The 14,021-nt window shown below is 46.3% G+C and overlaps 1 protein-coding gene across 2 annotated transcripts in view; it reads left to right on the top strand.

Annotated features, from left to right (window-relative positions):
* The first annotated feature begins 6,066 nt into the window (after nt 1-6,066).
* slc44a5a (solute carrier family 44 member 5a) overlaps nt 6,067-14,021 on the top strand; it is a 74,252-nt gene continuing 66,297 nt past the window's right edge. For both annotated transcript variants that reach the window (XM_029725939.1, XM_029725940.1), the window contains exon 1: nt 6,067-6,169. In XM_029725939.1, coding sequence (XP_029581799.1) covers nt 6,085-6,169 — 85 coding nt within the window. In that variant the 5' untranslated portion in view covers nt 6,067-6,084. The remainder of the gene's footprint in view (nt 6,170-14,021) is intronic.

Raw genomic sequence — 14,021 nt, forward strand, 5'->3', positions numbered from 1 at the left:
TACAGTTGACTTACTGATACTGATCTCGTTTTATCATAACTGATGTGAAATAATGTTCAACTGATGCTGACCTTGGTGTAGATTTGCATAGTCTTGTATGTAGTGTAGGTGAGATTATTTGGGACATTGCAATACTACATTTTGTTCACTAGAGGTCACTGGTCATACAGAGGGAATAGACCGTTCTTGTAACCCTCAGAAGCCTAGCAGCCTGAAATACAGTGCAACAAATTCTAGTCTGGTACCAACATTTTTTTTTCTCTTGCACAGAATTGTATTCCATAAACTTTGATAGTTTAAATGCATTCATTTATGTGGGAATACTGTATTCCAGAACAGACATTTCACAATGCAAATCATAAGTGATTAAGGTTATTCTCTAAGGTGCGCAATGCCCATACATCCCTTCCTTGGCTCTCTTGATGACGTTACATGCTCTAAACAGTGCACGCTGAAAGGCAGTGCATGGTCAATCCAATGTCTGCATTGGCCGTGCAGCATTTAAAGCCAATTTATGCTTGATCTACGTATGTGGTCAGAGGCGCCGTATGGATGGTGTGACGCAATTGCGGAGCCTCCAGAGGGATGGCGAGGCCAAAATGAGCTCAAATCAAATACATTTTTATTTGTCACATACACATGGTTAGCAGATGTTAATGCGAGTGTAGCGAAATGCTTGTGCTTCTAGTTCCGACCATGCAGTATATCTAACAAGTAATCTTAACAATTTCACAACAACTACCTTATACACACAAGTGTAAAGGAATGAAGAATATGTACATAAAAATATATGAATGAGTGATGGCCGGACGGCATAGGCAAGATGCAGTAAATGGTATAGAGTACAGTATAAACATATGAGTTGAGTAATGTAGGGTATGTAAACATTGTATAAAGTGGCATTGTTTATAGTGGCTAGTGATACATTTGTTACATCAAGATGGCAAGATGCAGTAGATGGTATAGAGTACAGTATATACATATGAGATGAGTAATGTAGGGTATGTAAACATATAAAGTGGCATTGTTTATAGTGGCTAGTGATACATTTATTACATCAATTTTTCCATTATTAAAGTGGCTAGAGTTGAGTCAATATGTTGGCAGCAGCCACTCAATGTTAGTGATGGCTGTTCAACAGTATGATGGCCTTGAGATTGAAGCTGTTTTTCAGTCTCTCAGTTCCAGCTTTGATGCACCTGTACTGACCTCGCCTTCTGGATGATAGCGGGGTGAACAGGCAGTGGCTCGGGCGGTTGTTGTCCTTGATGATCTTTTTGGCCTTCCTGTGACATCGGGTGGTGTAGGTGTCATGGAGGGCAGGTAGTTTGCCCCCGATGATGCGTTGTGCAGAACTCACTACCCTCTGGAGAGCCTTACGGTTATGGGCAGAGCAGTTGCCGTACCAGGCGGCGATACAGCCCGACAGGATGCTCTCGATTGTGCATATGTAAAAGTTTTTGGTGACGAGCCAAATTTCTTCAGCCTCCTGAGGTTGAAGAGGCGCTGCTGCGCCTTCTTCACCACACTGTCTGTGTGGGTGGACAATTTCAGTTTGTCCGTGATGTGTACGCCAAGGAACTTAAAACTTTCCACCTTCTCCACTACTGTCCCGTCGATGTGGATAGGGGGCTGCTCCCTCTGCTGTTTCCTGAAGTCCGCGATCATCTCCTTTGTTTTGTTGACATTGAGTGTGAGGTTATTTTCCTGACACCACACTCCGAGGGCCCTCACCTCCTCCCTGTAGGCTGTCTCATCATTGTTGGTAATTAAGCCTACCACTGTACTGTCGTCTGCAAACTTGATGATTGAGTTGGAGGCGTGCATTGGCCACGCAGTCGTGGGTGAACAGGGAGTACAGGAGAGGGCTGAGAACGCACCCTTGTGGGGCCCCAGTGTTGAGGATCAGCGGGGTGGAGATGTTGTTACCTACCCTCACCACCTGGGGGAGGCCCGTCAGGAAGTCCAGGTCCCAGTTGCACAGGGTGGGGTCGAGACCCAGGGTCTAGAGCTTAATGACAAGTTTGGAGGGTACTATGGTGGTAAATGCTGAGCTGTAATCGATGAACAGCAGGTGCACCGCGATCCTCTTGTCCAGATGGGTTAGGACAGTGTGCAGTGTGATTGCGTCGTCTGTGGACCTATTGGGGCGGTAAGCAAATTGGAGTGGGTCTAGGGTGTCAGGTAGGGTGGAGGTGATATGGTCCTTGACTAGTCTCTCAAAGCACTTCATGATGACGGAAGTGAGTGCTACGGGGCGTTAGTCATTTAGCTCAGTTACCTTAGCTTTCTTGGGAACAGGAACAATGGTGACCCTCTTGAAGCATGTGGGAACAGCAGATTGGGATAAGGATTGATTGAATATGTCCGTAAACACACCAGCCAGCTGGTCTGCGCATGCTCTGAGGACGCGGCTGGGGATGCCGTCTGGGCCTGCAGCCTTGCGAGGGTTAACACGTTTAAATGTTTTACTCACGTTAGCTGCAGTGAAGGAGAGCCCGCAGGTTTTGGTAGTGCGCCATGTCAGTGGCACTGTATTGTCCTCAAAGCGAGCAAAGAAGTTGTTTAGTCTGTCTGGGAGCAAGGCATCGTGATCCGCGACGGGGCTGGTTTTTCTTTTGTAGTCCGTGATTGACTTTAGACCCTGCCACATACCTCTCATGTCTGAGTCGTTGAATTGCGACTCTACTTTGTCTCGAAACTGACACTTAGCTTGTTTGATTGCCTTGCGGAGGGAATAGCTCCATACCGCATCGCGGTGCACCTCTCACATTTTCTAACAATGTGGCGGGCTCAGTATAGCTCCACATTGGCATGATTGGTTGATGATTGGTTGACAAGGTGAGGGTGAGAGGTTCTGTATGAACACAGTCACTTCCTTGACAACTTCCCTCAACAGTTTTGCACTGCTTTGTGAAGTGCAAGAAGTATGAATGCCCTAACTTCTGCAGAGGCCATATCACCGTAAATGCTGCACGGCCAATGCAGACACAGATTGACCGTGCAGCGCCTTTATGGTGATGTGGCCTCTGAGGTCAGGGCATTCATACTTCTTAACCTTCGCAGAGCTGTTGTCAAGGAAGTGAGTTTGTGTTTTATACAGGACCTCCCGCCCTCACCTACCATCAACCAATTATGTCAATGCGGAGCTATACTGAGCTCTCCGTGTTGTTACAAAATTTGAGAGGTGCTAGGCCTAAATTGGCTCTCTGAGCTATGTATGTGCATGCATCCTTAGGGAGAAAGGAGGGAGAGGTGAGGCAGACCTGTGCTAAAATAACCACATTAAGGATTAGCCACAATAGTGGAATTTGCAGTTAGCCTTCAAAATAGAGGTCCCCCCATTGAAAGTAATTCAAATGGATACAAATAGTGGAATGATGTCATATTTGAACTAGATATTGATAAACAATGTCTTAATGTTGTTAGGTACACCCATCTAGTATCGGGTCAGACCTGCCTCCAGAACAGCCTGAATTCTTCAGGGCATTCTACAGGTGTTGGAAATGTTCCAGATTCAGAGATTCATATTCTTTATTTAACCCTTATTTTACCAGGTAAGTTGACTGGGAACACATTCTTATTTACAGCAACGACCTGGGGAATAGTTACGGGGGGGATGAATGAGCCAATTGTAAGCTGAGGATGATTAGGTGACTGTGATGGTATGAGGGACAGATTGGAATTTAGCCAGGACACCGGGGTTAACACCCCTACTCTTACGATAAGTGCCATGTGATCTTCAGTGACCACAGAGAGTCAGGACACTCGTTTAACGTCCCATCCAAAAGACGGCACCCTACACAGGGCAATGTCCCCAATCACTGCCCTGGGGCATTGGGAATGGGCTAAATAGGGAAAGTAGTAGCAGGGGGAGGGATGTCCAAAAGGGATGTTGGTCCATGCTGATGCGATGGCATCACGCAGTTGCTTCAGATTGGAAGGCGGTACATTCATGCTGCGAACAACCCATTCCATCTCATCCAAAGATCTTCTATTGGGTTGAGGTCTGGCCACTGTGCAGGCCACTCTAGTAAACTGAACTCGCTGTCATGTTCCAGGCAAAGTTTTTCCACTCCTCAATTGTCCAGTGATGGTGATCGCGTGCCCCCTGTAGCCGCTTCTTCTTGTTTTTAGCTGATAGGAGTGGAACCCGGTGTGGTTGTCTGCTGCAATAGCCCATCTGTGACAAGCATCGGCGAGTTGTGCGTTCCGAGATGCCATTCTGCACACTGCTGTTGTACTGCGCCGTTATTTGTCTGTCTGTGGCCTGCCTGTTTGCTTGCACGATTCTTGCCATTCTCCTTTGACCTCTCTCATCAACAAGCTGTTTTTGCCCACAGGACTGCCGCTGACTGGATGTTTTTTATTTATCACACCATTCTTTGTAAACCTCAGACAATGTGCGTGAAAAGCCCAGGAGGGTGGGTGGGCGTTTCTGAGGTCCTGGATCTGGCACACCTGTCACCGTTGATCATACCACGCTCAAAGTCGCTTAGGTCACTTGTTTTACCCATTCAAATGTTCAATCGAACAGTAACTGAATGCCTTGATGCCTGTCTGCTTGTGTTTATAGCAAGCCACGGCCACGTGACTCACTGTCTTGTAGGGAGCAATTAATTTTCGTGAACGGGGTGGTGTACCTAATCAAATCAAACTTTTTGTCACATGCAATACAACAAGTGTAGACCTTACTGTGAAATGCTTACTTACAAGCCCTTAACCAACAGTGCAGTTCAAGAAGAGTTAAGAAAATATTTACCAAATAACCTAAAGTAAAAAAATTATAAAAAGTAACACAATAAAATAGAGGCTATATACAGGGGGTACCGGTACTGAATCAATGTACGGGGGTAAAGGTTGGTCGACATGTACATGTAGGTAGGGGTGAAGTGACAGCATAGATAATAAACAGCGAGTAGCAGCAGTGTACAAAACAAATGGGGGGGTGGTCAATGTAAATAGTCTGGTGGCCATTTGATTAATTGTTCAGCAGTCTTATGGCTTGGGGAGAGAAGCTGTTAAGGAGCCTTTTGGTCCTAGACATGGCATTCCGGTACTGCTTGCCATGCGGTAGCAGAGAAAACTGTCTTTGATTTGGGTGATACACTGGCTGGTGAGTGCATCAATTCAACAAAACACAAAAAAGCTAAATCTGTTAATCACACTGTGGATGTATTATACTTTAGTATTGCATTGGGGGCATCTGTGGATGTATTATACTTTAGTATTGCATTGGGGGCATACTATATGCACTGTAATACCTTACCTATGGATCTTGGGTCCATGAAACGGGGCATCAGCCTACTTAGTGACACCAACAGAATACAGCTGTGAAGAGCTTTCACAAATGTTAGCGTCCTAGTTCTTATTGTAGGACTCTGAAACCACTGTGAAATGAGACACAAAAGATCACCAGTAAACCTACTATGTGGTTTCACAGTCCCACAAAGTCCCACAAAGAGCTACAACGTTATTTGTATAAACGCTTCAGAATTGTAATCTGTTGGAGTAACTGAGTAGGCTAATACCCCGTTTCATGGACCCAAGATCCATAGGTAAGTCTGTATTTTAAATATTTTATTTTATGGCTTCTATTTCTTGTGGAACTTGACAAATAACACCTGGGGACATGGCAAAAACTCAATCAACTGAAATAAAATACTTGTTCAAAATGCATAAAATTCCCTTTCAATATTCATATTTTGTGGTTTTAAGGTAAAAAGGACACCTTACCTTATATTGAAAGCCTTTTGGGATCCACATTTGACACTATTTTACACTAAATAAGTAGTGATATATCCTGGCGACAGAAAAGGCACCAATTGGAAGGAATGACCCAATTATTTTATTTTGTGGAAATTATAACAACATTCCGACCTTGTTCAGCATTCTTTATATTGTCCAAATATGGCATATGGCATCCGTTTAAATCGCTTTCAATTAGGGACTTTTATTTTGAAGGCGAGCCACAAATTCCACAATTGTGGCTAATCCTTATTGTGGCTAGCTTCACACAGGTGAGAGGATCTATCCTATAAACTTGGAGCCAAATACGGGAGTGTTCATTGACTCCCAACATCCATGCCATCGCACCACTACACACCAGACAATTCTACCGTCCACAGTGAAATGGCAAGAAAAACGGACGTCCCTTCCCTTTATTACGGTGAGTAGCCTAACGTAGGCTCATTGAAGTAAAGTGTGTCACATTGATGGGGTCTGTTATTAAATAAATATGGCACATTAACTGCGTGTGTAGCAATAGCATAGGTGAGAAATTGTACGCTCAGATATCCTACCGGGCCGGCACATGATATTTCTATGGTATAACGGGAAATTGTTTTAAAATATTGTAAAAACAACAGGGAAAAGGGATTTTAAGTCTATTTTTGTATCAGGGTGTTAATTTGACCACTAATTCTAGCGCGTTCTCGAGCCTCCTTGAGCATTCCACCTGCCATCCAAATACATTGATTAGAAAATGTTGGTCTATGGGACATGATGAACGCTAGCTACGACATAACAATCCTGTGTGAAATCCTCAACTCCGCATTAACTTAGCTTTGCTATTTTGGTCCGCCGTCCGAATCGAAGCCGCGGAGGTTAACCAATGGCACGAGCCGCTCGCCTGCATATTGCCGGGGATGCAACTTTGTTGCTAAGACGTCGTGTGCCGCTCGCGCACAGGGCAAATCTCGGCGCGGTATATATGCAGGATGGCAACTGTACTGCAACCTCATCTGACAGTGAACTGTAACGGAACCCTCTGTATTTAACACTATTCATAATTTTGTTGGCTACTTTTATAGGCCAATGACTGTATTTGAGTTTGTAACTAGACGACCCAAATTATTTTACTGTTGCTCTTTGCACACTAAACCTTAAGCACAAAACACACAGGCAGTCTATACCCAGGTAAGTGCGCTGAGAATTTGAAGATGATGCAAGAAAGATTTTCTATTATTGTCAACATTAAAATGACCTTCTCTATTTTCTGATGCGTTTCACAAAAAACATTCCTAGTCTACTTCTGGTTTTCAAGGACATTAAGACACCACGAAACACTGTAGCCTACTGGCTATTGTTGCTGTGTTGTTCATAATTACAGAATATTTCCCTCTGCTCTACTGAATACCAGGCTCTCTGTGACACAGTCGATTGGTTCTGGAGTGCCCGCTGGATACAGCAACCTGTACTGTTTTTGGAGTGCAGTATCATTCTGCTCAGTCAAAATAATCTGTCAACTATTGTCAGGTGTGCATCAAAGGAGACTGGTGGGAGGGGCTGTAGGAGGATGGTCTTATTGTAATGCATGGAATGAATGAAACGGAATCAAATATGTGGTTTTGGTATGTTTATGTTTGATACCATTACAATGAGCGTGTCCTCCTATAGCTCCTCCCACCAGCCTCTGGTGTGCATGTGTATAGTCTGCCATTTGAGTGAAAGAGTTCAATGTGCACCAGACCAGTATATACGAGTATTATGTTCACTGGCCTGCATGCCTCATTCCTTAGCAGAGTGGGGAAATGGTTTTCTCTCACTTGAACAATCCATTGTTGGAGGCATTGAAGCAGTGCAGGTGTGATGGTGAGGTGTGTGAATGTGTTCTGGGGTAGAGCTGGGCGATATAGACAAATCTATATCACTATATATTGGCTGAATTATCACGATAACGGTAAATTCAACAATAAGTTTAACATTAATGTGCACCAGTTATTTTTTAAATATTACCCCTTAAACTACTACTACTTTCAATGTTGTGACTATCATTGTTCCGTTAGACATTTAACATTACATTTAAGTCATTTAGCAGACGCTCTTATCCAGAGCGACTTACAAATTGGTGCATTCACCTTATGATATCCAGTGGAACAACCACTTTACAATAGTGCATCTAAATCTTTTTTTGGGGGGGGGGGGTTAGAAGGATTACTTTATCCTATCCCAGGTATTCCTTAAAGAGGTGGGGTTTCAGGTGTCTCCGGAAGGTGGTGATTGACTCCGCTGTCCTGGCGTCGTGAGGGAGCTTGTTCCACCATTGGGGTGCCAGAGCAGCGAACAGTTTTGACTGGGCTGAGCGGGAACTGTGCTTCCTCAGAGGTAGGGAGGCGAGCAGGCCAGAGGTGGATGAACGCAGTGCCCTTGTTTGGGTGTAGGGCCTGATCAGAGCCTGAAGGTACGGAGGTGCCGTTCCCCTCACAGCTCCGTAGGCAAGCACCATGGACTTGTAGCGGATGCGAGCTTCAACTGGAAGCCAGTGGAGAGAGCGGAGGAGCGGTGTGACGTGAGAGAACTTGGGAAGGTTGAAAACCAGACGGGCTGCGACGTTCTGGATGAGTTGTAGGGGTTTAATGGCACAGGCAGGGAGCCCAGCCAACAGCGAGTTGCAGTAATCCAGACGGGAGATGACAAGTGCCTGGACTAGGAGAAAATGACAGGGTGTTGTCCAGGGTCACGCCAAGGTTCTTAGCACTCTGGGAGGAGGACACAAGGGAGTTGTCAACCGTGATGGTGAGATCATGGAACGGGCAGTCCTTCCCCGGGAGGAAGAGCAGCTCCGTCTTGCCGAGGTTCAGCTTGAGGTGGTGAGCCGTCATCCACACTGATATGTCTGCCAGACATGCAGAGATGCGATTCGCCACCTGGTTATCAGAAGGGGGAAAGGAGAAGATTAATTGTGTGTCGTCTGCGTAGCAATGATAGGAGAGACCATGTGAGGATATGACCGAGCCAAGTGACTTGGTGTATAGTGAGAATAGGAGAGGGCCTAGAACAGAGCCCTGGGGGACACCAGTGGTGAGAGCACGTGGTGCGGAGACAGATTCTCGCCACGCCACCTGGTAGGAGCGACCTGTCAGGTAGGACGCAATCCAAGCGTGGGCCGCGCCGGAGATGCCCAGCTCGGAGAGGGTGGAGAGGAGGATCTGATGGTTCACAGTATCAAAGGCAGCAGATAGGTCTAGAAGGATGAGAGCAGAGGAGAGAGAGTTAGCTTTAGCAGTGCGGAGAGCCTCCGTGACACAGAGAAGAGCAGTCTCAGTTGAATGCCCAGTCTTGAAACCTGACTGATTAGGATCAAGAAGGTCATTCTGAGAGAGATAGCAGGAGAGCTGGCCAAGGACGGCACGTTCAAGAGTTTTGGAGAGAAAAGAAAGAAGGGATACTGGTCTGTAGTTGTTGATATCGGAGGGATCGAGTGTAGGTTTTTTCAGAAGGGGTGCAACTCTCGCTCTCTTGAAGACGGAAGGGACGTAGCCAGCGGTCAAGGATGAGTTGATGAGCGAGGTGAGGTAGGGGAGAAGGTCTCCGGAAATGGTCTGGAGAAGAGAGGAGGGGATAGGGTTGAGTGGGCAGGTTGTTGAGCGGCCGGCCGTCACGAGACGCGAGATTTCATCTGGAGAGAGAGGGGAGAAAGAGGTCAAAGCACAGGGTAGGGCAGTGTGAGCAGGACCAGCGGTGTCGTTTGGCTTAGCAAACGAGGATCGGATGTCATCAGCCTTCTTTTCAAAATGGTTGACGAAGTCATCCGCAGAGAGAGAGGAGGGGGGGAGGGGGAGGAGGATTCAGGAGGGAGGAGAAGGTAGCAAAGAGCTTCCTAGGGTTAGAGGCAGATGCTTGGAATTTAGAGTGGTAGAAAGTGGCTTTAGCAGCAGAGACAGAAGAGGAAAATGTAGAGAGGAGGGAGTGAAAGGATGCCAGGTCCGCAGGGAGGCGAGTTTTACTCCATTTCCGCTCGGCTGCCCGGGGCCCTGTTCTGTGAGCTCGCAGTGAGTCGTCGAGCCACGGAGCAGGAGGGGAGGACCGAGCCGGCCTGGAGGATAGGGGACAGAGAAAATCAAAGGATGCAGAAAGGGAGGAGAGGAGGGTTGAGGAGGCAGAATCAGGAGATGGGTTGGAGAAGGTTTGAGCAGAGGGAAGAGATGATAGGATGGAAGAGGAGAGAGTAGCGGGAGAGAGAGAGCGAAGGTTGGGACGGCGCAATACCATCCGAGTAGGGGCAGAGTGAGAAGTGTTGGATGAGAGCGAGAGGGAAAAGGATACAAGGTAGTGGTCGGAGACTTGGAGGGGAGTTGCAATGAGATTAGTGGAAGAACAGCATCTAGTAAAGATGAGGTCAAGCGTATTGCCTGCCTTGTGAGTAGGGGGGGAAGGTGAGAGGGTGAGGTCAAAAGAGGAGAGGAGTGGAAAGAAGGAGGCAGAGAGGAATGAGTCAAAGGTAGACGTGGGGAGGTTAAAGTCACCCAGAACTGTGAGAGGTGAGCCATCCTCAGGGAAGGAACTTATCAAGGCATCAAGCTCATTGATGAACTCTCCAAGGGAACCTGGAGGGCGATAAATGATAAGGATGTTAAGCTTGAAAGGGCTGGTAACTGTGACAGCATGGAATTCAAATGAGGAGATGACAGACAGATGGGTCAGGGGAGAAAGAGAGAATGTCCACTTGGGAGAGATGAGGATTCCAGTGCCACCACCCCGCTGGCTCGATGCTCTAGGGCAGGGGTGTCAAACGTCCGGCCCGCGGGCCGGATCAGGCCCGCAAAGGGGTTTAATCCGGCCCGCGAGATGGTTTTGTAAAGTATAAAAATGAGCTGCAATTTTTCAATAAAAGAAACTGCTGTTCCAATTGCGTCCACTGGATGGCGCAATAGCAATTGTGTTAAGCAAGCAAACCGTTTATAACGGAGCAGAGCAAGTAAGTCAAGCAAGTGCAGCCAGTCCAGATGAGCTACTTTGTTTTGCCCGCGATATTTATTACGGCTTCTACTTTTAACATTTTGTGCTTTGGCACCATCATTGCCCCAATATGTCTCTGTCAAAAAAGAGAAAAGTGGACGCAGTGTTCCAAGAAAAATGGTCATCCTCCTATTTATTCACGGAATTGAATGGGAAAGCTGTATGTTTGGTGTGTTCACAGCATGTTGCAGTGCTGAAAGAGTATAACCTTCGTCGCCACTATGTGAGTCTTCATGCCGACAAATATGACAACTTTCAAGGACAGCAGAGAAGAGAGAAGGTGAATGAACTGTTGGCGGGTCTGAAGAAACAGCAGTCTGTGTTTACTCACAGCCGAGACATCAGTGACGCTGCAGTGAAAGCTAGCTACCTCATTGCTAATGAAATCGCAGTGGCTTCAAAACCATTTAGTGAGGGTGAATTTGTAAAAACATGCATGATGAAGGCAGCGGAGATTGTGTGCCCTGAAAAGCGCCAGGCTTTTGCAAATATCAGCCTGACAAGACAGCCTGACAGACAGGATTTCCGATCTTTCAGTGGATTTGGACAGCCAGTTGAAGCAAAAAGTAAAGTCATTTATTGGGTTTTCAGTTGCAATTGATGAAAGTACGGACATTACAGATGTTGCACAACTGGCCATTTTCATCCGCGGAGTTGATGATACATTGACCATCACCGAGGAGTTCGTGGAGTTGGTGCCGATGACAGATACAACGACAGCAGCTGATATTTTCACCGCACTCGTCGGCACGCTGGACAGGGTCGGAGTGGACTGGTCCCGCGCTGTCAGCCTGGCTACAGATGGTGCGCCCTCAATGATCGGGAAAAAAGCAGGCGTTGTGACAAAGTTCAGAGAGAATGTGCAATCTGCAAATGGAGGACGTGATTTTTGGACTTTTCACTGTATTTTGCACCAGGAGGCTTTGTGTTGCAAGTCATTAAAGATGGATAACGTCATGAAGGTGGTCATCCAAACTGTTAATTTCATCCGATCCAGAAGCCTGAATCACCGTCAGTTTGACAGCCTTCTCAGAGAGAAAGACCACATCCATGGCCTGCCATACCACACTGAGGTAAGATGGTTAAGCCGAGGTGCTGTGCTTAGGCGTTTCTTTGATTTACGAGAAGAAATTGAACAGTTCATGGAAGAAAAGGGCAAACCAGTGTTAGAATTTCATTCCGCAGAATGGATGCAGGACCTTGCATTTATGGTGGATGTTACAGAGCACCTGAATAACTTGAACAAACAGCTGCAAGGGTGCAACAAAGTCATCACGCAGTATTATGACAGCATATGTTCTTTCAAGTTGAAGCTGTCATTGTGGGAGACGCAACTCGCCGGTGGTGATGCAGCTCACTTCCCCTGTCTGAAAAATGTGTGCGCGACCCAACATGTGGCAGACATGAAGCGGTTCAAAGATAAAATAACGGCACTGTTACGGGAGTTTGAGCAACGCTTTCAGATTTTTGGTGAACTGGAGAAAGACTTCAACGTTTTTTGCTCGCCATTCACCGTGAATCCCTCTGATCTGCCCGTCAGCATCCAACTTGAAATAATAGACTTGCAGTGTGACTCGGATATGAAGGGCAAATTTGCCGCAGCTGGCTTGGACACATTTTATCAGAATCTCTTGCCAGGTTACCCCAACTTGACAGCCCTCGCTGCAAAACTGTTGTGCATGTTTGGAACCACATATCTTTGTGAGCAAGTTTTCTCTGTAATGAGCATAAATAAAACAAAGCTGCGCTCAAGGCTCACGCACAAGCACTTGAATCACATCCTGAAGTTGGCTGCCACTCAGGATGTGACGCCTGATATTGATGCGCTGGTGAAAGCTAAAAGATGCCAGGTATCAGGAGTCAAATAAACTATGCAACCCCACTTAAAGTGCTGCATGAGACACCCTGATATAGTTCTGTGATCTGTGATATACTTTTGTGAATCACTGAGGCATTGTGTGTTTGTGTGTTCTTTTTCTTTAGAATTTTCAAATAAACTTGAGGTGTTTTATGATTAATAGTGATGTTGTGCTTGTACTATTGTGGACACACTGTCCTCAGGCTCCAGCTTTATGTTTTATGTTGATCGTATTAAAACAAAGAAAACAATCTGAAGTTGTTGTTTTTAAGTTATATATATACCATGATTTTACCGGTCCGGCCCACTTGGGAATAGATTTTCCTTCATGTGGCCCCTGAGCTAAAATGAGTTTGACACCCCTGCTCTAGGGGTATGCGAGAACACATAGGCAGACGAGGAGAGAGCAATAGGAGTGGCAGTGTTATCTGTGGTAATCCATGTTTCCGTCAGCGCCAGGAAGTCTAGGGACTGGAGGGTAGCATAGGCTGAGATGAACTCAGCCTTGTTGGCCGCAGACCGGCAGTTCCAGAGGCTGCCGGAGACCTGGAACTCCACGTGGGTCGTGCGCGCTGGGACCACCAGGTTAGAGTGGCAGCGGCCACGCGGTGTGAAGCGTTTGTATGGCCTGTGCAGAGGGGAGAGAACAGGGATAGACAGACACATAGTTGACAAGCTACAGAAGAGGCTACGCTAATGCAAAGGAGATTGGAATGACAAGTGGACTACACGTCTCGAATGTTCAGAAAGTTGAGCTTACGTTGCGAAAGTCTTATTGACTAAAATGACAAAAATGCTAGCTAACTAACACAACACTACACTAATCAAGTCGTTCCGTATTAGCAGACTTATTTTATTTCTAACTTAACGATAAGTAGCCTTTACTAGAGGAATGTTATCAGTAAAATGTCCTTGATAAATGGTCGGTTTGGTCGGTATCGATAATTTGCGGTTTATTGTCCCAGCTCTATTCTGGAGTGTGTTACGGGCCTCAGATCAGTTTCACACATTTACATGGAGTGTAAAGCACTGGTACTCTTTCTGTGGTCCTTGAGTCAAAGTCAAAGTCAAACTGTTTGCTGACAGTGATTTCCTCAGGGTTCCATTTCCAAAGCCTGGCACTTCCTCTCTTGCCCATGCAGATTTAGCTAACCTTGCCTGAGACCTGAAGCATCCCAGTGTCAAGGCTTTAGTTCAATGGGCTAACACGGTCTCGATTTGCACTGATGACCAGGGTTCAGTATCCGCTTGGTGACAGTAAAAACTCCAAAGGACAGACATCACTGGCTTGTGTGTCATTTCCTAGGTGACTACAGTGTAGGGCTGGAGGTGGTGCAGTGTAGCGTGGGAGAGAGTAGGCCAGTGTGTCTTTGTACTTGGAGAAGTTTCTCTCCCCTGTTTACAAAGGCTTATGAATAATGAA

Source organism: Salmo trutta, chromosome 31 (assembly GCF_901001165.1).
Source record: "Salmo trutta chromosome 31, fSalTru1.1, whole genome shotgun sequence".
Classification (NCBI taxonomy): domain Eukaryota; kingdom Metazoa; phylum Chordata; class Actinopteri; order Salmoniformes; family Salmonidae; genus Salmo; species Salmo trutta.